The 23,121-nt window shown below is 44.5% G+C and overlaps 1 protein-coding gene and 1 pseudogene across 2 annotated transcripts; both read left to right on the plus strand.

Moving 5' to 3' along the window:
- Positions 1–50: 50 nt before the first annotated feature.
- Positions 51–12,538, plus strand: LOC308059269 (coagulation factor X). The gene is made up of 8 exons (XM_080376337.1): positions 51–265; positions 2,632–2,792; positions 4,272–4,296; positions 6,874–6,987; positions 8,219–8,359; positions 9,184–9,434; positions 10,265–10,382; positions 11,165–12,538. Exons 1-8 carry the CDS (start codon positions 196–198, stop codon positions 11,713–11,715), a joined length of 1,431 nt encoding a protein of 476 aa, XP_080232463.1. The 5' UTR covers positions 51–195; the 3' UTR covers positions 11,716–12,538.
- Positions 12,539–16,846: 4,308 nt separating this feature from the next.
- On the plus strand, positions 16,847–22,325 carry LOC308059786 (coagulation factor X-like; annotated as a pseudogene). The gene is made up of 6 exons: positions 16,847–16,922; positions 19,458–19,752; positions 20,377–20,441; positions 21,322–21,493; positions 21,800–21,806; positions 22,167–22,325. The product of its transcript is annotated as a coagulation factor X-like (transcript).
- Positions 22,326–23,121: the final 796 nt, after the last annotated feature.

Below are 23,121 nucleotides of genomic sequence, written 5' to 3' on the forward strand. Positions count from 1 at the left end.
AAATCCCGCGGCGGCTTGCCCCCTTCCCCGGCGCTTCCGCTATTTCTGGGCAGGGTGAAGCAACGCCGCCGCAGTCTCTCCGCGCTCCGGGGGGTGAAGGCTTCGGCTCCCGTCCCGGTCCGTCCGTCCCGTCCCGTCCCGCCGGGTGGCGGCGAGTTCCCCAGGGCAGGCAGCAGCGGGGGGCTCCGCGCCACCATGGCCGGCCGCCTGCTGCTCCTTCTGCTCGGCGCGGCGCTGGCGGGCGAGCTCCGGGCTGAAGGAGGCGGTAAGGCGGCGCCTTGTTTATTTTGGGGGGGCCCGGGGTCCCCCTCCTGACAGCCTGTGGGGGGGCTGCCGGGGGAACGCGGGAGGAGGTGGCCGGTCGCCGCTGCGGGCCGGGGGCTCGCACCCCGCGGCGCTGAGGGGGAGCCCTGCGGCCCCGCCGGCCGGGGGCTGCGCGGGGGGCTGCGGCCGGCGGGAAGCGTCGGGGGCCGGGGAGGGCACCCCACGGCTCGGCTTCCCCGCGGGCTCGGTTTGCGAAGCGGCCGAAGGGCTCGTCTGCACCTGTGCAGCCCCCGCGTGCCGCCGAAAGACGGGACAGCTCCGCCTCAGGGGCAGGGAGCTGCCATGGGACCCTCCGGGTGCCCGAGCCCCCGGGGTGCTGCGTCCCGGGGGGCTTTCCCGGGCTGCTGCGCCTTCCCCTTTCCCCCCACCCCCCCTCACCCCACAGAATGGATGGCGGGCACTCCCCGCGGCAGGACGGCCGCCCTCGCAGGCTGAGGTGCTCACGGCCAAGGCTCGGTGGGGTGTGCTTGGCCGTGGAGGGGCTGGGGCACAGCCGGGAGCCCATCCGGCCAGCCGCCCTGTTTGTGCCGCTAGGGTCAACACCAAAGTCCAAAGCAGGATCAGCAAGTGGCTTTTCAAAAGTCGTTAACTCTTCCTTCAGCGGGTCAGCCCGCTCAGGCTTTAACGTGAGGTCTTCCACACGTTTCTGGAACGTCCTACTTCAGCTGCCCCACACCTGTTGGTCCTTGATGCCTCTGAAGAAGGAAGCGTGATGGAAGGCTTGGGAAGGAGAACAACCAGCCTCAGAAGACTGGTCAGCTGGTTCAAGGTTATGAAAACATCCGCTTACGCGGGTGATGCGGAGGCAAAGGAATATAGAGGCGATAACCCCACCGGCTGTGTCCTGTCACTTTCCTGCCACCACAGAGAGGGATTTAAGGGCAAATAAGATAATGGGTGAATGAACTAACAGTTGCTGAGCTACAAGTTACACGCACTTTCTGCAAGCCTTGGTGTGAGAAGCCTTTTCAGAATAAGTGGGGCTTCAAATTACGCATGGGCTCTATGGGATTGCTTAACAGAAATATCACAAGCAGAATTTGGCTCCCTATGGCTGATCCACCAATTTCAGTGAAAGCAGAGTAAGTCCTCCCTGTGTTCGCTTAGAGGATATTAGGGTATGTGATTACTGTCAGCAACTTTATTTATTGCTGAATTGAGCTGCACGAAGAGCACTGCAGAGGTACATGTGAGCTGCCCACTGAGCGTATGCTGTTGGCCTTGAAGTCCCACTTGCAGCACTGTCTTCCACACTCCACTCCGTGATCGGAAAGTATTTTTTCTCTTTAAATTCCAGATGTTTAGAACATAATTAAATGCCAGCTTCCAAACTCTGCAAACTCCCAAGAATATGGGCTTTTTACAGGGTAATTGGCAATTTATTAAATCCAGTGTTGTTTCCGTTTTTTCTGTCTGGTAATGTGTGCAGAAGTTACTGAAGGGTAACGATATTGTTCACACAGCCAAGTGTCTGAGCTAAGTTTAATGCCTCTGATCCTTCATTTTAAATCAACAGCTACCTGCATCTTGAACTTGAAGGCAGCAGGTTTTAGGCTTCTGCGACACCAAGCTTTTAAAACATAAACCAAACCAACAAACTGACCTCAGACTGTACTTCCTTGCTAAACTGACATTCATTTACTTCTGCTCTTTGTTAAATCTTAGATAGCAGCTGCCTTGGCTCTACCCGTACACATACTAATAAAGCAGAAACATTTCTACAGGTAATTGGGAGGTGGTATTAAGAGGGAAGGAAGACCCCAGGAGAACACAGTGGGATTTGGGGAGGTGAAGGGCAGAAGAACTCAAACATGGGCTTTTGTCATCTGACAGTAGATACATTACTACGTCTTGAGTTTATGTGGCATTTAGTTTGTGCACCACAAGCCCCTGGAGCGGGTGGTGGTACTGCCTGGTGGTCGGCTTTAAAACCAAATCAAGGAACACAGTTTCCCTGGCATTCGGGGCAAGTCATTCTGTTTAAGACTGAAGTCTTGAGCAGGAGCAATGGAAATATAAGCCCTCAGCAGCAAGCTGCATGTTCTGATTTTCAAGACTAAAAACGGTAGGAGAGAATTTTGGAGGCCTACAGCTTGTCCTGGAGCTGCTGATTCTCAGAGAAAGACTGCTCTGAGAGATCCTGAGATGTATCAGTCTGCGTGAGGACTAACCTCACAGGTAATGCGGTGTGTGGGTAGAGTGGTGAAAGGGTCTGGTTTGGTTTTATTTCTACTTCATTTATTTCTAATGACTCTTTACCACCACCAAATGTTACCTGCCACCTGTATCATTTTCTTTATTGTCTAGTATTCATCAAGAAAGAAAATGCTGACAAGTTCTTGGAAAGAACAAAACGTGCTAACTCTTTTTTGGAGGAAATGAAGCAAGGGAATATTGAAAGAGAATGTAATGAGGAGCGCTGCTCAAAAGAAGAAGCAAGAGAAGCCTTTGAAGACCAGGAGAAAACTGTAAGGATGAACTAATATGAAACATCTGTCTATGTATTTCGTGTTTATAAACTAGCATTAAGGTCTTTCGAGCCGAGTGTTAAATCTCACAAATTGCTCCCAATCACTTAACACAAAGAACAGCGGTTTTAACAGTGGTTGGAATTGCTAAGGTGTGAACGTATGGTAGCAGTCTTTATTTAGTTCTTGCAAGGCCAGCCCATATTAAAGCCTCCATTCTTTTACCTATTCTGATCTGTTTAATTGCCATTGTGAGGTATTTGACCTTTAAATGCTTTGGTACTACTCATGTTGGAAACATGTTTACCCTGTTTGGGTGGTGTGGCTGAGTGTCATGACTATGGTCAAGAGTTCTTTGGTGGAGAGTCCATGGGAAGGTTGAGAAGGCAAACGCTGATGTGGAACTTCATGGGAGAGTGTTTCCAAACTTATCTCGAGCAGCTTTGCAGTGCTTATTTTGTGGCTCTCTTTTTCAGTATCTGAACTGACAGAATGTATACTCTGGACAGTTCTTACATGCCTTAATGTTAAATTGCCCACGCAGAATTAAGATTGTACATGTGACTCTTGTGTCACCTGCCCTACCCTGATGGCTGTGTGACTTCAGACAGAAATGCAATCTATTCCCAAACTCAAGGAAGGGTTAAAGAGATAAGTCAGCTATGGGGACTGGGGTCAGTAGAAAAGGTGATACTTGAAAACTTGAAGTGACTTGGTGGTGGAGAGGAGTTGGGACCATGGGCTGTAGCTATGTGGCTGTGAAGAACAGCCCTGAAACTGGAGTTAAGGCCAGATCCATCTCACTTTAGCATTACTTGATGGCCAAAGTGTTCTTGGAGTGGCCCTGAGATGACCTGGGTGGGGAGTCATGGGTGCATCGCCAGGGTACTTCAGAGCGTAAAGGTTGGGTGGTGTACAGCAGAACCAGCACCGCCTGTTCTGCTTGGTGACCAGCTGTCACTGAAAAGGACTGTCTCGGACACATGGCATACCTGCAGTCCTCAGTGCAGAGGGAAAGAACACAAATCAGACAAAATATTTTTAAATCTCAGGGTTTCTGAGGTCCTGGTTGATGGGACTTTAGGGGAGGATGGAGACTGAGAATTTGGCATTACAGGAATGTAAGTAAATTCAGTCAAAACTGATGGAAAGATACAGTTGCGCAAGAAATCAAGTGCCTTGTGCTGACTGAATCACATGGGGAGATCTCTAAGGAGTTTTACATATTTCTGAAAAATGCATGAGACTTGTTTTTGTAGAGCTGGGCCCTATAGAGGGATCACATGGTTTTAATTTATTGAATGATAATACCAGGCTGCAAGGCACTTTATGTGCCTGTAACTTAAATATTTGTTTTAACAGTTGTTAGCTGCAAGTACCCTCTGTATGAAAGCTCTAATATTTTTCTGAAGAATTCAGTAATTCTCATCTAACTTTTTCTGTCTCCATTTATTCCCCTTTTACCACACCTACCTGTAGGAGGAATTCTGGAACACCTATGTAGGTAAGAAACACTCTGCCTTTATTTAGAGAATTAAGCTTCCTTATTGCAAGGTTAAAAAGGATGCACCTATGCACCTCTTAAGTAACCGCTTCCTGCTCCCTTGCTTCCTCTCTTTTCACTGTGGGACACCCTCTCTTTGTGTTTCCTCTGAAAAAGGAATCTGATTTACTGCCATGCTGTTGCTTGAACTCAGTCACTCCATTTGAAGGCAAGGTTCAACTGCCTCCAATTGCTGGGGTGATCTTTGTCCTTTCAAAAAAAAGAATAGTGGCCCTTTGCACGCAAAAGACAGTGAGAAGCAGAAACTGGGCATGACTCTGATGGTCAGTTGTCCTCCAGAAGGGCAGCCCTGGATGGGGGAATTCAAGATGCAAAGAGTCATGGATGAGGGTGATGCTTAAATGCCGTAGCCAACACAAAGTTATTAAACTGTATCACACAGATGCTTGCCAGTTTTATGTCACCTGCCATGCCAGAGTGTTGTTGATTCCTGTATTATAGAGTTGTCAGGTCTGAGTTGTATTTATTAGGGCTCTAGTGTTTGTAATCACTATGAAGGGACAGATTTTTAATGTTTTAGTGTTTGATAACATTTTCTCCTGAATGTACGTGTCCAGTTTGCGCATTAGGAGGAGTACCTCAAAAACACTGGCAAAAGACAGCGCAGCTTTGTATTTCGGAGCCTGCAGTAAATTGAAGACAGTTGCCACGAAGGAGATGCAGAGTTTCACAATCTTCTAAGCAGGGGATGCACTCTGCAGCCTACAGGCTGAAATTTCAAGCAAAGCCTGCGTCAGTGTTACAATGAACAGGAGTGGAAATTTTCAGACCATTTTCTTCTGAGAATACATGCGGCAGAACATCAGTGCCAGCGCTCTTAGCAGAAATGCCAATTCCATATGTTTTAAACCACAGTTCATGAATGCTTTGTTGGTGTTCAGAAGTGTTGAAAACCACAGACACCCTCAGCCAAGTTACTAGAACAATTCATTCTTGCTTCCTTTTTTAGTAGGGGATTCTGCAATGCTTTTATGCAATATTGATGTAAAACCCGTTACCACAGTGGCAACTACAGTGTAGGGAAAAACTAAAGAAGTACAGTTTCTAACAGTAGGGTGGTGCTTAGCTAAAACCACTACAGAATGGAGTGCTTTGGCACTGCAGAGGAGGCAGAAACCAGGAGCTGTGCTGCGGGCCTTGAGTCTGTCCTTTTGGTACATAGTGGTCTTGCTTTTCCTCTGTTGAGGATGGACATCAGTCTTCAATGCCTCCATGGTGGACCACGCAGACACAGCATTTGGAGTGCTGTTAGTTTTGGCCATGTGCAGGTACAGAAGTGATGTTGAGGTGTGGGGGTAGTACATAAACCCCAGCAGACATTCCCTGTGGCAGATAAAGCTGCAGCAGATACGGTCACAAGCTGAATCCTTAGGATGAGCAACTTCTTGCGTCTTGCCTCCTCTGTGGGTATTGCTGTTCTTTCAGCTGCTCCAGAGGCAGAACAGGTGGTAAAATGCAGAAATTTGAAGAGCATGTTATGTAAAGCAACGAATTACTGAGTGAGCATCACTTCTCCGGGTATCCTGCTTTTCTTATCGAACAGTGCAGAATTGCCCAGCAGGGTCATGTGACGGGGGAACACCTTTGTTACAGCAGATGACTAGGTGGGAGAGACATTGTGGCAGCAAACATCAATGCGGGAGTGAGATACCTTTGTGGGGGTGGGCGAAAGGGCTGCTGCATGGAACATGTCTCCAAACACAGTGCAGCCTCACAGTCCTACATGTAACTGAGTTTGTGAGGTACATGTGGCCGGGGCCCTGGAGTCAGGTCAGACAGTTTTGTCCCGATCACAGAAGGGAAGAAGGGCTCCAGAACTACCTTTCAGATGTGGGACATCCGAGGATAGATGTGAGAAGTGTGAGGTAAGAGCTACTTTTTTGAAACTCAAGCTCATACCTGAATGGATACAATGAGAAAATGTTGGTACTGTAAGCAGCGCAAAACAGGAATTTGGCCTACACACATGAATTTAGCAGGGCTTAGTAAAGCTTTTTTGTTGTTATTGTGTCTATCTAATATACTGATGTCTTTTTATTTAAGTGAACAGCACTGCAGGCAAAAAACATGCACAAGGGATGAGGTGACCTTTAAAGAAATAAAAGTTGAGTTGTCATTATTATGCAGAAATTGTAGGGAAATGCAAGAGGCCAAAAGGTTGGTATCTTTAGGCAGTAGTTGCAACTTGGAATGTCCTGCCTGCTTTTACAGCCTTCAGAGTACACATAATTTACAGTGACCATGATATATTACTTCCTACGGAAAAGGACTTGTGTACGCACTGTCATACAGTAGCCACCAAAACTAGATTGCAAAACTGAGGATGTGTATATGAATCATTGCTGGTTTGGAATGATTGCATTTATGCTGTTTGTTCCATCTGGAATGTGGCAACTCACAGGACACATGTTTTAAAAGGAAGGATGAAAGATTGCTTATTAACACTAACACCCCTTCAGAGTTCGCTGGAAATGCTTACACTCTTACAATGATTGTGGTTTTGGTTTGTTTTTGTAGATGGGAACCAGTGCAGCTCAAATCCTTGTCACTATGGTGGACAATGTAAAGATGGAATTGGTTCCTACACTTGCTCATGCTTGGATGGTTATCAAGGCAAGAACTGTGAATTTGGTAGGTTTCTTCTTTAGAGACCTGTGGCAATGACTTTCCCAGGGAGCTGAAACAGAGACTGTTAACTCTTTCTTAACCAGATTTATTTGCCTCTTGGAAAAATGTGTAAAATAGAATGGCCGTCTGTCACAGCACTCTCCAAACTATCAAGCTACAACAAGGTCCTTTGCCACCTCATACCAACACACTCTTCATACCAGTCCCTCTGCTGTCTTCTCTCGCCTCATCCAGGACCCACCCTCTCTTCTCTTGCTTCTTCCTCAGCTGCTCTCCCTTCACCGGCTCTCAACCCCTTAACAGAACCAGCCACACCTGCACCTTATCTACATCGGCCAACCCGCAGCCCCTGAAGCCAGCCCACAGCTGTATATTATCAATGCTAATTAGCCCAGCTTCATTCCTTTACAGCAGTCAACAGTGAGGTGGAGGACAGTGCCAGAAACACTAAGACCTGGTGGTTCTGCAGCTGGACAGTGTTAGTGAACCCTCTGAAGTTACACTTGCTCCAAAGAAAGCCCTCTTAATTATGGCAGCACCTTTTTGCATGAGCTTGAAGCCCCAAAACATGATGATAAAACTAAAAAGCATAGGATTCTTATAATTTATATCCAAGAGTCTTGATTCCATGCTCAGAAGTACAGCCTCCCTGCTCATCTCACAGCAGGAAGAACCAAAGAAAACAGATTTTTCAGTATGCAGAGATCTTTTCAGCTTTTCAAGGAATCATTTTATGCATATGAATCCTTCCTAAGCCTCACTTCTGTGGCATACAGCTACTACCCTAATGATGTCATTGGAGCATGTATTAGTAGCCCAGGTGAGAGTGGAGGGCGTGGAACTGAAGTTCAGGCACAAGACTGAGGGGAGTGATGAGGAGTTGAGTTTTTTAAGGCAGGAGGGAGGAAATGTGAGGATTTACCAATATCTGGACTTTTCTGCTAGTGTTTTATTAATTCTTCTGGTTATTTTGTCTCTGCTTTTTTAAGCTTACCATGACGTGGCCACTGGGCCCATGTGGACTTGGCCGGTATGTTTCATGCGGTGGATATGACTGCTTTGTAAGGCATAAGCTAATGTTAGCCACTCGTGTTGTAACTAAGATGTGCTTCAGGGGTTTTACGGATGGAGATACAGATCCTGTTTAACCACTGCAGTTTAATTTGGTGAACTTCAAGATCTTCTGTGAAGTCAGTGTTTATTTACAGCTTTTCTCCAAACATCTCCTTTATAGTCATACCAAAGTACTGCAAAATAAACAACGGTGACTGTGAGCAGTTCTGCAGCATCAAAAAAAGTACACGGAAGGATGTTCTGTGTTCCTGTGCAAAAGGGTATGTTCTAGCAGAGGATGGCAAACGCTGTGTTTCATCAGGTATGAAGCCATGTAATAAACTAATAGCAATTATGGTGAGACTTGTTTCACAGTTAAAGAATGTCTTTTGAACCATCAGTATTCTACATTATGTAGACGTAACACTGAGGCCCAACTGATTCATATTTCCAAAGCCTTCCATTTGTGAGGTGATGTGATGGACTTACCAAAATCTAGCTGATTTGAAACCCTTTGCAAGGTGCCTTTCACAGAATTACCTGAGTAAACTCCACTGTTGATGGGGAAAAAAGTGATTGCAGTTATGTGTCGTTTCTTTAAACACTTAGGCACCATATAAAATAGCATCTTACAAAGACTTTTCTACTTCAGATTTCAGTTAACCTAGTAAAATAGTAACTGATTACATTAATTATGATTAATGCTATTTACATTTGTATACTTTTGTTTTATTTCAACAAACCTGTGGGAGGGATAAGTCAAGCATATATTCATTATGTGGTTTTTATATCCTTTATAACTAATAATAAATTGCTGTCATGAGCCACTTTGTTTCCTAATTAACATCATTTTAGTAAGAGCAGGTACATAAATATAGCAATGGAAACAATTGAAGATGATATTTTAAATACTTTGAGAACACTGTCCAGAGACTGAACCTATCACAAGTTTTAGGACTACAAAATGGCTTTTGTTTTTCACACCACCTGGTCTTCCTCCGTTGCTGCACCTGCCAAGGTTTTGCTAGTGTTTTGAAAACAGGACAGATGCATCAACTGATTTATTGTGAGATGATGTTGTCAAGGAGTTTCCTCTTGTGCTGGTGTTTCTGTCTGTCTCTAACTTCAACACTCTTGCCTTTACAGTAAAATATCCTTGTGGAAAAGTTTTTGTGAAAAGAAAAAAAAGGTCGGTTATTTTACCAGCTGATAATAGCAATGCAACTAGTGATCAAGATGTCCCTCCCACAAATGCAACAAGTTTGGAGGAGGACATTGTTACTACCACAGAAAGCCCAACCCTCGGTCCCGGCAATGAAACAAGTAGCAAGTCTCCCTATGTGATTACCAGGATAGTGGGTGGTGACGAGTGTCTGCTCGGTGAATGTCCATGGCAGGTAAATCTGGCATTTGTGCTCTGCGTGTAAGCAGAATGTGTTTCTGAGGAAAAGCATGCAATTGCTCATTTAATCCAGTTGCCTTCTGAACATTACCCCTGTAGTACGTCACTTGTAGCTAGAGGTAGCTGAATTGCGTGAATATAGGCACTTAGATGTGCTGTTCTGCAAACTGCAGCCTTAAAATGTCAAAATGAAAGACTTTGTACAATTTTAAATGGTGCTGCTTAACTTGTCACCAGAGAGGGCTTTTGAGTTATGCTGTCCTACCAGTGTCATTTTTGCAGGTTATATTCCAGTTCTCTCTGATAGCAGTTTTCTTTAGGTATATTTAGGTAAAATACTTGAGAGCATGTCAGATAAAACACCTGTACTTTGCAAATATGCTTTCATATCTAAGTTTTCCTCTTGAGTTTGTACCAGCCAAAATGAGTTCCTGTATTTGGGACACTAAGAGGGGGTCAAGCAGGATCAGAACTTGGGCAGTAATTCTTTGGGGTGGTAAGTCCAAGGGATGGGGTGATTTGGAGGCTGTGCTCTCCCTACTCAGTCAGTGTCTGCTTCCTAAAAGATATTACTAAGCACTGTAAGTGAGGTAACATGGAAGCCAAACATCTACTTCACATAAACATAATTGAGACTCTGTAGCATTACATGCCAATCTGTACGATACACGTGCGTGAATGCAATATTACGAGAGACCTGCAGGGCAGTACATGTTGCAGTAATAAGCATATATGTAGTGTGAAGAGAAATCAATTACCTGTTTATAGCTCACTGATGTTAAACTGCTTTTCTTAATTCTGCACTCACCTTTTTTTCTTTCACAGGCTGTTCTGTTAAACGAGGCAGGGGAAGAGTTTTGCGGCGGCACTATTTTGAATGAAAATTTTGTACTTACTGCAGCTCATTGCATGAACCAGTCTAAAGAAATCAAAGTTGTCGTTGGTAAGTGGTTATTTATTTTACTCCTGTGACATTTGGGCATGGGTTGCAGACTGATCCTCTGTGCTCTAAATCTCCTGTGAGATGCACTGTCCTTACTTTATTTATCATCGTTTATTACTTTTTCACTGTTGTTTTGCTTTGTCTAATTTCTTTGTTTTGTGGGAATCCTGCCTTGTAAAAACAGGGGCAGCTGATGTGAAAGGTGATAATGGTGCATCCCTTTCTTCTTTGCCAGCTAGTTGGATGTGATTAAGAACAAATGTTCTGGAAGTGTTGGCTAGCATTGTGTTTCATCAGAGTAGTGCTTCTTCAGAAAGCTTATCATTCCTGGCACATCTGAAGCATACGGGTTTGTTCCTGCAGGAACACTCAGGAAAGCTGACACACTGAATAGAGGAAGAAGGAACAAACTGAAATTGTGATTGCTTCAGTTCTGAGGCATGATACTAGATCAACACAACTTTGTATTTGCACTGTTTTAGTCTTGACCCAGACCAGTTTCTCTTCTCTGTATGAGCTTCAATCCAAAGTTGCATTAGTTCAGCTGAATCAGTTTATGCCTTTATGTAAACCGGTACAAAAATCTTTAGACAAAAGCTTGGGACTCAGTGATACAGGTGCTGCTAATAAATACTGCAATACATTTTTACAGTTTATTTGTATGATACAAAGACTTAGGCACAGTGTTAGGAATGGGTATACTACTCTCTTCCTTTATCAAGGTTGTTCTTATTTTCCTATACTATCACCACATTAATGACCCTTTTAATAATCTTGTGCAGGTGAAGTGGACAGAGAAAAGAAGGAGCAGTCTGAAACGATGCATACTGTGGACAAAATACTTGTTCACTCTAAATATGTAGCCGAGACTTACGATAATGACATAGCCTTAATAAAGCTGAAGGAACCTATAGTGTTTTCCAAGTACATTGTCGCAGCATGTCTCCCAGAAGCAGACTTTGCTAATGAAGTTCTGATGAACCAAAGATCTGGGATGGTTAGTGGCTTCGGGCGTGAATTTGAAGGTGGACGACTATCCAAAAAACTGAAAGTGCTTGAAGTCCCTTATGTTGATAGGAACACTTGCAAGCAATCCACTAACTTTGCGATAACAGAAAACATGTTCTGTGCTGGTTATGAAACAGAGCAAAAAGATGCTTGTCAAGGAGACAGCGGAGGCCCCCATGTAACCAGGTATAAGGATACTTATTTTGTTACTGGAATTGTTAGCTGGGGAGAAGGATGTGCAAAGAAAGGCAAATATGGTGTCTATACCAAACTGTCCAGGTTCTTACGCTGGGTAGGAACAGTCATGAGACACAATTTTGGGTAGGAACGGTCATGAGGCAAAATTTCTAGTGGTGTGGCTCTTGATCCTTCTGTTAGCTAACAGCAGGCAGTTTCTGTAATGGAAACTTCATTCTGTTTTTTTAGCCCCATCTACTAAACTTGTTTTGAGAGCTGATTCCGTAAAGTTATGGTGCTGCTTCTTTTTGTTTAATTCCTGGCTTTAAAGCATGTATATGTGGACTGCTGGTATTGTTTTTAATTTGTACAATGAGGGGCTTTCCCCAAACAAAATGGCTGCTCAGTGGTGTCTTTTGTTTGCTTGTTTAGTTATTTTTGCATTGCTGTTTTGGTTCCTGTCCACCCAAGTGCTTCCACCAGAGGCTCCTGAACATATTATGAACCTCCAATAATCATGATGAAAGGGGGAAGGACAGGACTTGAGTTAATCCTCGTACTGCAGCCAGCTGGCTCAGCAGGGAGTCATTACTAGAGCTGTTTAGATTCTACCTTTGGATGTATTTAGAAGATTAAGGGAGCAGGGAAGCTTTCTTGGTAGAAGCTGAGGCCTGAGTTAAGTATTCAACATGTGATGCTAAATAACCACGTTCTACAAAATTGACTGCTTAGGTCACAGCAGCTAATTAAAATTGTGTTGCTTTGTAGGGATTGTACTTCAGTTTAATTTGAATACTTCTGTTCTGCTTATCATAAGAAAAAAGTGCATGTTCATTGCTTTCTGTATCATGTTCTGGATTGTGTATGTCTGAGGATTGGAAAGCTCCCTGCATGTGTATTGTTCTTGGGTGTTTCTGTAAGGTGCAATATGGATGTACACCAGCATTTGAAATAAAACATTCTTTCTTTTTTGTTCTTTTTTTTAATTTTATTTATTCTGTCCAGTTAACTTACAAATATATGAAGACAAAATCTCATCTGAGATTGGTGTCCGTAAACAAATAGGTGTGACACATATCACTTGCCTTATGTCAAGGCTGAGGAGGAGGTAGAGAATGCAGGGGGATAATTAAAAGACTTTCACTGGCCTAGAGGTTCATAAATGACAAGTTAGATGCCAAGATACTAATTTTCCTGGAAAGAGGCAAACTCAACCAGTGATTTCCCACACGTAGTCTGTTCGGGTACTATGATCTGATCTGTGCTGTAAGGTTTCCAGGCAGAAGCTCCACTTTCCGGTGTGTTTTTGACTGTGGAGTAGTGTTCCTCCACATATTCTTCTTCAAACCTTCTCTGCTCCAGTCCTAGTTTTAGTAACCATGGGAAAAATTCAATGGAAGGGACAGGTGAAAATGATCTGGTCCAACTCCATGCTCAAAGCAGGGCTAACATCAAAGTTAAAGCAGGTTGTGCATGGTTTGGGCCAGTCAAGTTTTGAAAAACTTCAGAGGCAGGGATTTTGTTACCCTCTGGGCAACCTTTTCCTGTGCTTTAGCACTCTCATGGTTAAAATTTCTCGTGTCCAATTGGAATTTTCTGTGTTGCAGCCTCTGGCTGCTGCCTCATCTTCTTTCTGTGTGCACCTCTGGGAAGTGGTTGGCCCTGTCTTCACTGTAATTCCCCGTTTAGGCAGTGAAATACTGCAGTTAGATCCCCCGGCTCTGCCTGACTGAACAAACCCAGGCCCCTCAGCCTGTTACTGTACATCATGTGCTCCAGCCCCCTGACCATCCTGATGGCCTTTTCATAGCATCTCCAGTCTGTTATGCTCCCCCGTTGTCTGAGGTACGCTGAACTTCACCAGATACCTGCTACTTATCTCTTGGTGTTCAAGCTGGTACTGGCTAGTTTTGTATAGCAGGTACTGGGAGCAAACCAGGCCGAAAAACTAGAAATACTGCTCTGCCCTGCAGCAAGGTATTGCACTACAGCAAGTCAGCAGTAGTTGTGTGTGGCACATGAAGGCACGGACTCCAGTTCTGGTGCAACCAGCGACACTTCATTGTGCAGAGAAGGTCATATTTGTATCTCAGAGGCTGGATACAAATTCCAGCTGTGTATATCAGCCCTGCCAGGCTCAGGGCAGAAACCATTCATGCAGTTACATAGCTATATATCGCTACAAGCATGCAGACATCTTTTGGCTAGATAACCGTGTTTATCTTTCTTGCTTTCCTCCACAATACCCAGTTGTTCTCTTATCTCCTGTCAGATCAGACATTCTCCATCCTCCTCTTCCACAGTTGTGGACAGGAAGGACCATAGGTCAGTTACCCCAGCTTGATGGTCTCCACCTGTATAAACCCTCAGCGGGCTTACTTCAGTGTTAGCTCAGCAATGTTTGTTCCCTGAGTTCATCTGTCTGCTGGTTTCCTGGTCGAATTAGCCTGCCTGGTGCTCTACCAGGCTGAAACATCACCCTTCAAAGGGACAACCTCAGGCCTAGGTGCTACCCAAATCCTATTCACTTACTCGTGCTAAGGGCACTCTTCTGCTTCGGTGAAGCTTGAGGACTGAAGTGGAACTCTGACTGGACTATGATAAGATGCTGAGGAGGGGACCTCCTTCTGGTAATGGTGGCAGTAGCTGGGTTTTACTAGCTGGTGTGTGTGTATACGTATATATATATATATGTTCTTGTCCGGGCAAGTAGTGCCTTGAGAGCAGGCACAGAGCTGGTTTAACAAAAAGCATGCAGGAGGGTGGTGAAAGTCCATGTTTGTGTGCAACATGACTGTGCTTAGAAGAGATGTGTCATTATTCTGCAGAGTATGAAAGACTGTCTTTGGGCTTCACAGTCAGAGTTTATCTTTTACAAACAAAACTGATTCCTAGAGAGCCTTTCACCCTGTGCCGTAGTGCCTATGGTGCCCAAGGCTCAAGGACTTCATACCCATTCCTTGTTCTGTTAGCAGTGTCTTTGCCATGCTGAGAGGACTTGAGTGAAACGCTTGCATTTTGGCCTCCTGCTGAAGCCCATAACCAAGTCTAGAGCCTGAAGAAAAGAAAGAATTAAAGCGCACTTTTTTACGTAGACTAATTATTTGAGGGTAAATTCATGTAGCAAAATTTGAACAGATTTTATAATCCAGGAAAGAGTTATAGCACACAGCTGCAGAGTAAACCGGTGCTCCTCACAGCAATACCAGAACTCCTCACGGCAAGCAAACACTGCTGGTTTAAGGCAAGAGCTGGTGTTTACCAAGGGTGGTGGAAGAAGATGCTCTAAGTTACCCTCTAGTGCTGAGGCTTCCTCAGCCTTCAAGGAAAAGCCAGTCCTGAGAAGAAAGGAAGGATGGTAAGTAAAAGAGTGCAATCACTTTGAGCCTTTCAGAAGGACTGATAGGAAGAATAAAAAAAAAAAGGTAAGACATTGATCAGGCTTAGTCCAAGATGATGTATCTGAGCAAGAGACTTTTGTGCATGAGGCACTGTGCTTTGAAAAAATGAGGCTTCTTTAGACTGAAATAGAGACAGCCTGAGGAGAAACATAGTGATAGCCTTCTTGTGTGCAATATGTAGGGACTAATCAGATCTTCATGTCTGTGGTGAAGATAAAAAGACATAGCACATCTCAATTGCAGTGAGAAAGTTTCAGGGAGATCCCAGGGAAAACCTTTGAATGCTGTGACTAGAAAAACCCTCTAACAGACTTTGTGTGGAGGGCAGGGGATCTCCAGTGTTGGTTGCCTTTCAGAGCAGGAGAGGTAAGTAGCTGTCAGGCCTGTGACGTGATGGGGGCTGCCCTAGGGAACACATGTGGACAAGCTGGCCTTCGTTATGGCAGCCTACAGCGTGGCAGGAAAACACACTTTTGCAGACACAGTGTCCAACTGGAAGCAATTCCCCAGAAGGCTCCTTCTCTGGAGCCTTGGCCGACTTGCCAAGATTAACAGAGGCAAATCTGATCCCTTCTTGGCTCAGTAAGCTGGGCTGGGTGATCCTGGAGGTCATGTCAGCCCCTGTTTTCTGTGTTTCCAGGTGAGCAACACAGGCAAAGGGTCACTGTTACAATCATGCATTTGTGACACGCGCTAGCACAGTAATAACAGGCGAGGTTCTCCTTCCTCTTTACTGCTCCGTGACACAGGTGACTCACCTGACAGGACTGTCTTCCGTAGACAGGGCCCCAGACCACAAGGCCCTGTCAACAGCTGTCCCCATGGAGTGGGGTAAGCCAAAAAAAAAATAAACAAAACCTCCATCCAGAATAAGGTGGAAAATGAAGAATTTGTGAAAGCGTGGTCTGGCCTGGTGCTTCCAACAGAGACTGGGTTCTGTGTGTCCCAGAGGTCCCATCCAGCCTGATGCATCTGTACAGGACACCTGCTTAGCGGCTCCACTGGATTCAAAGGCATGACAGTCAGTTTCACCCTACCTAAAGCACTTCAAACTACAGTGGTTTGAAATAAAAGTGACCAAAACCTTGCACAATACCTTATTGGCTTAACCCCGAAAAAAGCCTGATTTGCTCCATGCTTTTCTTGCTTCCAAAAACGCTACCAGAGCTGGGAGGCAACAACTTTGTAATGCACTTACTGAGCTCTGCAGATCTGGTGCTCTGAGCTACTCCTCACTTCTGAGACGCTTTCCTGCTTCTGCCCAGCTTGTGGGAGGCACAAAGCTCTGGCTCTGGTTGTTCTGCTTTCCTTGGGGCATGGGCAACAGCCAGATCACTTATTCTAGCTCCTTGCTTCCTGGCTAGCAAAGCTTTTTTAGGGAGGTTTCATCCATATTTCCTGAAGACTTAAAGCCACCCACAGCAGACAGGGAGAAAGAGAACAGCCATAGACCATGGTGCTGCAGGGGGAATCACCAAGTGGCAGCCTGGTATCTGAAGTTCTGGTAGCATGGCCAAGTTTAACCATGCAACTACGTGTTATTCTACTGAGGCAGAACCTGCCCTGGTTTATGGACCCCACTCTTCCTGGGAAGTCTGAAATACACAGGTGTCACAGCTGCGATGGAAAACCATGATGCCCATGCAGGAGAGAGGGGCTTTGCCAGCATAAGGTGGCTGCAAGCTAACAGGGTGGCATTGTTGCAGCACAGTGGCTTCTTCCTGGTTTAACATTGTCCCGTGCTGACACTGAGCCCAGGCTTTGCTCTTAGAAGGTTTTTTTTTCATGAGTTGGCAACCTTTGTACTGTAGTGTTTCTCATACACCAGCTGCCCCAGAGCCCTGCAGAGAAACTGGTGGGAGATGCACAGTGAGGAAGATGGCAATGCCAGGCCGTCACAGGACAATGTGGCTTCTTCCTGTTGTCCTCCTTTTCCTTCGGATGGTGCAGACAGGTATAGCCTTTGCTTTAGTTTGGCTTTCTGCTTCTTTGCCTAAACTGCACAGGCAATTATTTGCCATTATTTGTGCTTTGTGGACCGAGGTGACATTAGTAGCTTTGCTTTCTCACCTCCATTGCTCCTGTTGTTCTGCTGCAGTGCAGTGACATCCAGGGCTGAGTCACCAGAGGAGTACCATTTTGGACTGAAGCAATTGTGTCACTGTAAAATATGATGTTAATATGTCAGTATGCGGGATTTTCAAACTGACAGCACAAATGATGTGCTATTCTTCATGTCCTCAAGAGATGTGATAATTAAATAAGCCTTACTATCCATTCGTAAGATATTGGGTGACAAAATGAACCCCAGAAGGTTTAACAGTGCAGAGGGAATGAGAACCCTACACCATCACTCACTGTGCTTGTGTAAGTCCCAACACAAACATCACATCTCCTCTTGAGGAAACGTCCCACCTGTCTTTCAGGTCAGACCCTGAGATGCTTCTCTACATGGTAAGCACGTGAATCATATTGCAGACATGAGGCATGCCTTGTTATTTAATTTTTCTGTAAAAGTCATTTGGTGGTTACAGAGGGCTGGTTGAAGGCAACTGAACAAACACCTGAGTCATCCACATTACAAAGGCCATGAGTTAGAAGGAGATTTTGACATTCCAGAGATGAGGTCGGAAAGGTACTTAGTGGGACACAGGGTGCCCTGGGAGTCTTCAGGATGTTTCAAGGAAAATTTTCCCATATAAACATGTAGAAAGCAATTTTGAGTGCACTTGTCTACATTTGATTTTCATCAACAGACTAGAAGTGTCTGACAGTACAAAGATGGAAGAAGAATTTAATAAAAGTAACTGTAAATTGACAGAGCTCATGAAGGAAGTAAGAAAAATATCAGGAGAATAAAATTAATTGAACTTTTAAAAGAGAGAAAGATCAGGCTACTTATTAAAAAACCCACAAAACCCCAAAGTGTTTAAGGCACATGTCCAAACTATCCCAAGGTCAAGAAAGGACAGGAAGTTTGATTAAAATTGGGATCTCCTTCATGACCTGACCTCCAGAAGGAAGTACAGAAAAATCTAGATCTGTGTAAAAGAATTGCAAACATCCTGGCACAAAACCAGAAAAACTAAGGAGTAAATACAAGATAAATACGATGTGAAAATCAAGAGCTGATGTAAGTATATCGACACTGGAAGAGAGAGATGAAGAATGTTAGTCTGCTTACAATGGAGAAGAAAATCTTTATTCCTTAAGGTACCAGATTACTTGTGTCCAACAAGGAGGAAGGAAACTGCCAAGCTGCACTAGTCAGGAACATCAGTCTCCTCCAAGGACAGGATAACAGGCTGGGTGGCTGCAAAAGATGCAGTACGTGTCAAGTCTCTCCATTAAGGGAGGCTTCTAGCATCGTTTTATTTAACACTTTTGTTGCAACAGAAAGAGAAACACTGGTCTGGGTGAAACTACTGTTAGTTTGGTGCACATGTGGTTGAGAAACCGTGCTAACTGATCGAAAGATTATATGGAGGGCAGGGCTCTACACAGGTGAGCCTGAGAACCTCTGATACTTGGTATTTTCCAGTGACATGCAAGACGGAAGAGAGTGTTTACTCACTGCATTTGTAGCTCATTCCAGACTGAAAGGACTACCGTAGGTCGAGATGAGAGTTCAAGACAATCTTGTATAACTGGAACAGTGGTCCAACATAAACAGGAGGCAATTCAGTAAACACAAACCCAAAATTTTACGCTTGATCCTACAACACACAACCAAGGAAATTTGTAAAGTGCAAAAGTAAAAGTAAAAAAGTAAAAAAAAAGTAAAAGCAAGAAGTCTTCTCCATTTTCATGAGGATGAACAGCTAGAACAAGAAGTAATGGGATCTCATCACTCTGAGGGATACTCAGGTTAGCTATTAGGAAACACTTTTTAGACATTATAAGGCTAGTTAAGGAGCGGACTAAGCTGCGTGGGTGAGCTGTGGAATCTCATGCTGAATCTGTAGGAACAGGTTAGACAGCCTCTGTTAGGACCAGGTTACCTCTCCTTGCTCTCACACTGTTAGCACCTGGAAAAGCTCTCTCATTCTGCCAATGATCTTGCAGTGCCAGGGACTGGGCTAAGTTGAGTACTGTAAGGCATATACAGATGGAAAAGGAATATTGCAAAGGCCTACGAAGAAACCAATACTTTGTTTATTACTGATACTTCAGTTGTTGCTAATTCTAGCCTTTTACCCACACCTATGTTCATCTTTGCCTTGGTATGATGGCTGTTCTGGTGAGCACAGCTTACCCTTTGCTTTGCCCTCAAAGAGCTGCCAGTTATAGCCGGGAAACAGAGCATAAGATGTAAAATAGTAGTGTACAACTGTTGTTATTACTAAGGCCTTCAGCAGGAATTGCACAGAATTTCCCAAAATGGTGGGGCATTTGACTAATGTTTGCAAGCAAGGTTTTATGAGCTGCTTGTGCTTATATGAAATGACCATGAATTTGTAAGCTGCCTATACATTTGGCTCCTTTGCAGTCATACCAAGCGCATGCTAGGTCAACAATGGGGACTGCGAGCAGTTCTGCAAAACTGAAGGTGAAGGAGTTGCATGTTCCTGTGCTGCTGGCTATGCCCCGGGCAATGAGAACAAAACCTGCATTCCTGTAGGTATGAAGCCAAACTTTAAGTTCGTTCTATGGGACGCATCTTCACCACGTTTTGGAAGTGCTGGTGTGTTGCAGTGCTGTTGTAGCGTAAAGAATAATGCTAATTGTTCACACCTTTCACATGGCTTGCTCGAGGTGTTGCTGACAAATTTAACAAGATCTTAGCTAAAGGTCATAATTTAAGTAACATCAAATTGTGCAACTGTGAGTGATGTGTAGTAGCAAAAATAGCTTACGGAAGTGTTCTGTGCAAGTGGGTGCATTCTCGGAGCAGACAGCAAAGCCCACATCCCAGCAGGTATGAAAACATGAGAAACTGATGATTACAACAGAGCTCAGATTCCTCTTCTCCCACAGACTGAAACAGGCCTTTCATGCTTCAGGAGAGTTTGTTAGAAAGGAACAGGTTAGATTTATCAATTTTCAAGGCCTCTGGGGTGTGCTGAACTACAGATCCAAACAAGTAGGGACCCAAGAAACACCTCCCTTTTTACAATATACAGTTCGCAAGGACTCACTATGATTTCAGTGGTCGTGTGATTGCAGTTATGTCTCTCTTGTTTCCCTTCAAATACCACCTGTCCCATTTAAAAGGAATACAACCTGCCTTTCTATTTTCTTCTAAAAGCAGGTTTTCTGCAGTCAACATGTAGCAGCCTAAATACATGAATAACTACTGACATTGAATTTAAATCCATCAGTTTTGCCTGCATCCAGAGTGAACATTAACAATTATTCTGCCTATTCTTCTGTCTGTATGCTGATATTTGTTATAATGCTCTTTGTAGTTTTATACCAAATTGCTGTCATGAGCTTGTAATTCCCAACGTAGAATACTTTGTTCTGCTTCCCAGTTACAAAAGATTTAATAACAGCAGGTACACGAAAATAATTATGGCAATAATGTAAGATGTTTAATTTTTTAATACTTTGAAAATCCTGTAACCATTTTCCCACTTGCTCAAAATGGCCAAGTTTTAGAAGTGGAAAATTATTTTCATTTTTCAACCATTCTGGTCATTTTGCATTTCCAAGGGTTTTTTTAGTGTCTTGAAAAATCTAGCAGAGTCAACCCTGGTTAAGGACACCTGCATACCTGATTCAATTGCAAAAGGCTGTTGTCAAGGAGTCTGCCTTGAACTGTTAAGTTTTCTGTTGTTTTCATGAAGAGTTGATTCCCTGAAAGTGACCTGCTTCCCTGCAAACCATTTTCCTCCACTGTAGGTACCTATCTGTAACTCTAAAGACTGCTTTTGACTGCAAAACCCATGTTCCACCAGGTTGAAATAATTTCTTATGATGAGCAGGATGAGATGCACTGGAAACTGGATTTACTTTCCTGACCATGAAACTGTCCCTTACACCAAGGGCTCTATCAGACAAGGTCTCTTGAATGGCACTTTGGTGACAGAAATTTTTTTCAGCAGCAACTGTCTGTCCTTCTGCTGGAGGTTGCTGTCCCTTGCGTGTCACATGCCTTGGTGCCTCAGGGACAGCACAGTCTTCCATCTACGTGGGGGATGACCGTGGTCTCCACATCCTATATATTGGCTTGAATCAGCAAGAAAGGTAGCTCTGAGCTAAAGTGAAGGCTGGTAACAGCAGCTCAGCCTTCACCACTCTTTGCTCAGTGTTATGGACAGGTCCACCTTGCTCTCAGCATGTGATACATGCCTCAAAGTCCCACTACCATCCAGACACCAAGTCTTAGTGTTTTGGGTTTGCCTTTGCAGTCAAGTATCCGTGTGGTAAGCTTCAGAGAAACCATGAAGCCAGTCGAGAGAAAGTCACAGGAACCACAGCAAGTCCAGGTGCTCATCCTGGCAATGAGGAAACCACCGAGGCCCCAAGCAGCCATCCAGAGGTCACCAGGGAGGCTGGCAGTTTACCTAGTGCATCCCCGTAGCAGCAAAGAGCCCTTGTCCTCAGATGTTCAACACCTGACACTGCTCACCAGGACTGCAGCCATTTATTCCACATCCTGCTCATCCCCACTTGCCAAGGGGACCTAGCCTGATTTGGGTGTCAACATTTTGGGTGGTTGTTCCACTCTCCTGAATACTGTGTTTCTGTACGGGTCTCCTACCGTGAACGATGTTGTGCCTCCATTTCAGGGGCGGCTAGGAAAAGTAGGGTTGCAGATACAGGGGACAGAGCTGGGTGAGCCGCAGGGCTCCTTCCCTGCCAGCCACCCTGTTCTCTGGGTTGCAGCATGGTGGTATCAGAAGAATAGCCTGAGTTCCTGTTGTGACCAAGAGCAAAGTGAAACAAACAAAAAAAAAAACGAAGCAGGAGCAGTGCTATTACAATATTAGCTAAATTTTGTTTAAAAAATAGCAACCAAAACCTGTTGATAAAATAACTGAATGCACAAACTCCACTTTGAGCCAGGAAAAAGGTCTGTCTCAACATGTTTCCTGCTTTGGTGGCTCTCACCACCTCTGAACGAAAGATGCATTTGACAGAAAATACTCATGAAAATGTCTACTTAAAGAAAATTGCTTGAATCTCAGCTAGCTGTTCAGGATTTCTCTGTACATGTGGTTTTGTGCTTTATGTTTCTTCTCTCTCTTTGCAGGCTGTTCTACCAGCAGATGAGTGAGGTGGATGGTTTTGTGGGGGAACAGTTCTGAATGAGTATTTTATACTTTCTGGAGCTCAGTGCATTAACCAGTCTAAAGACTTACGTCTCGTTGGTAAGTGCTTCTCATTTTGCCCTTTACTACAAAAATTTTAACATTTCCCATGTTCTAGTCTCCATATGCAAGACACTGAACTCTGCAAGAGCTTTTTCTTACTCCTGTTATCTCTCACTGCCTCATCTTGTCTCTTGACTGACAGTGAAATACATGTTCAACTTTGTTGAATGGACAATTTCTTTAAGCTTGGCTTGGCCTAGTGTAGCTTGTATATGATAGAAGCCAAGTGTAAACTGGGAAGGTATACAAGCAAGTAAGGTTGAGCTGGTGTAGTTAAATTGATCTAACATTACACCTTTATTCAATTTCCTGTGTTGGCCAAACCTTGAAGAATTCCATATGCCTCATTCAGATGTTAGCAATAACTGTTTTGACAGCATGTAGATACTAGTCTGTCAGAGGTTGTGTCTACAGAGATCACAGAATCATCAGATGGTTTGGGTTGGAAAGGACCTTCAAAGATCACCTAGTGCAACCCCACCTGCCATGGGCAGTGACATCTTCCACTAGATCAAGTCGCTCAAAACCCTATCCAGCCTGGCCTTGAACACTTCCAGGGATGAGGCAGACATCAGAGTAGTTCCAAGGTGGCTTTTGTTTTCACTGCCAGGCTGTCAGGAGACTTGCACAACCTTGTGGCTAGGCTCAAGTCCTTGTTGTGAGTGCAGCATCCATGGCAGAGAATCAGGGCTCCCCAGGATTACATTCCTCCCCCCTGCTTGCTCTCCCAGGATTTTCTGCAGTCTGTAACCCAACCAGAAGGACAGTGCTGATGCTCCTCCAAAATGGCTGTAAGTTCCTCCACCTTTTAGAAATGGTGATGTACTTCGGCTT

The sequence above is a fragment of the Falco punctatus genome (genome assembly GCF_963210335.1).
Source record: "Falco punctatus genome assembly, chromosome: 2".
In the NCBI taxonomy this organism is placed as follows: domain Eukaryota; kingdom Metazoa; phylum Chordata; class Aves; order Falconiformes; family Falconidae; genus Falco; species Falco punctatus.

Excerpts from the sequence above, each read along its gene's own strand:
- LOC308059269 (XM_080376337.1), top strand. The coding sequence starts at position 196 with ATGGCCGGCCGCCTGCTGCTCCTTCTGCTCGGCGCGGCGCTGGCGGGC. Across the intron at positions 266-2,631 it reads GCTCCGGGCTGAAGGAGGCG|TATTCATCAAGAAAGAAAAT; the intron begins GTAAGGCGGCGC and ends TTTATTGTCTAG. Across the intron at positions 10,383-11,164 it reads AGAAATCAAAGTTGTCGTTG|GTGAAGTGGACAGAGAAAAG; the intron begins GTAAGTGGTTAT and ends AATCTTGTGCAG.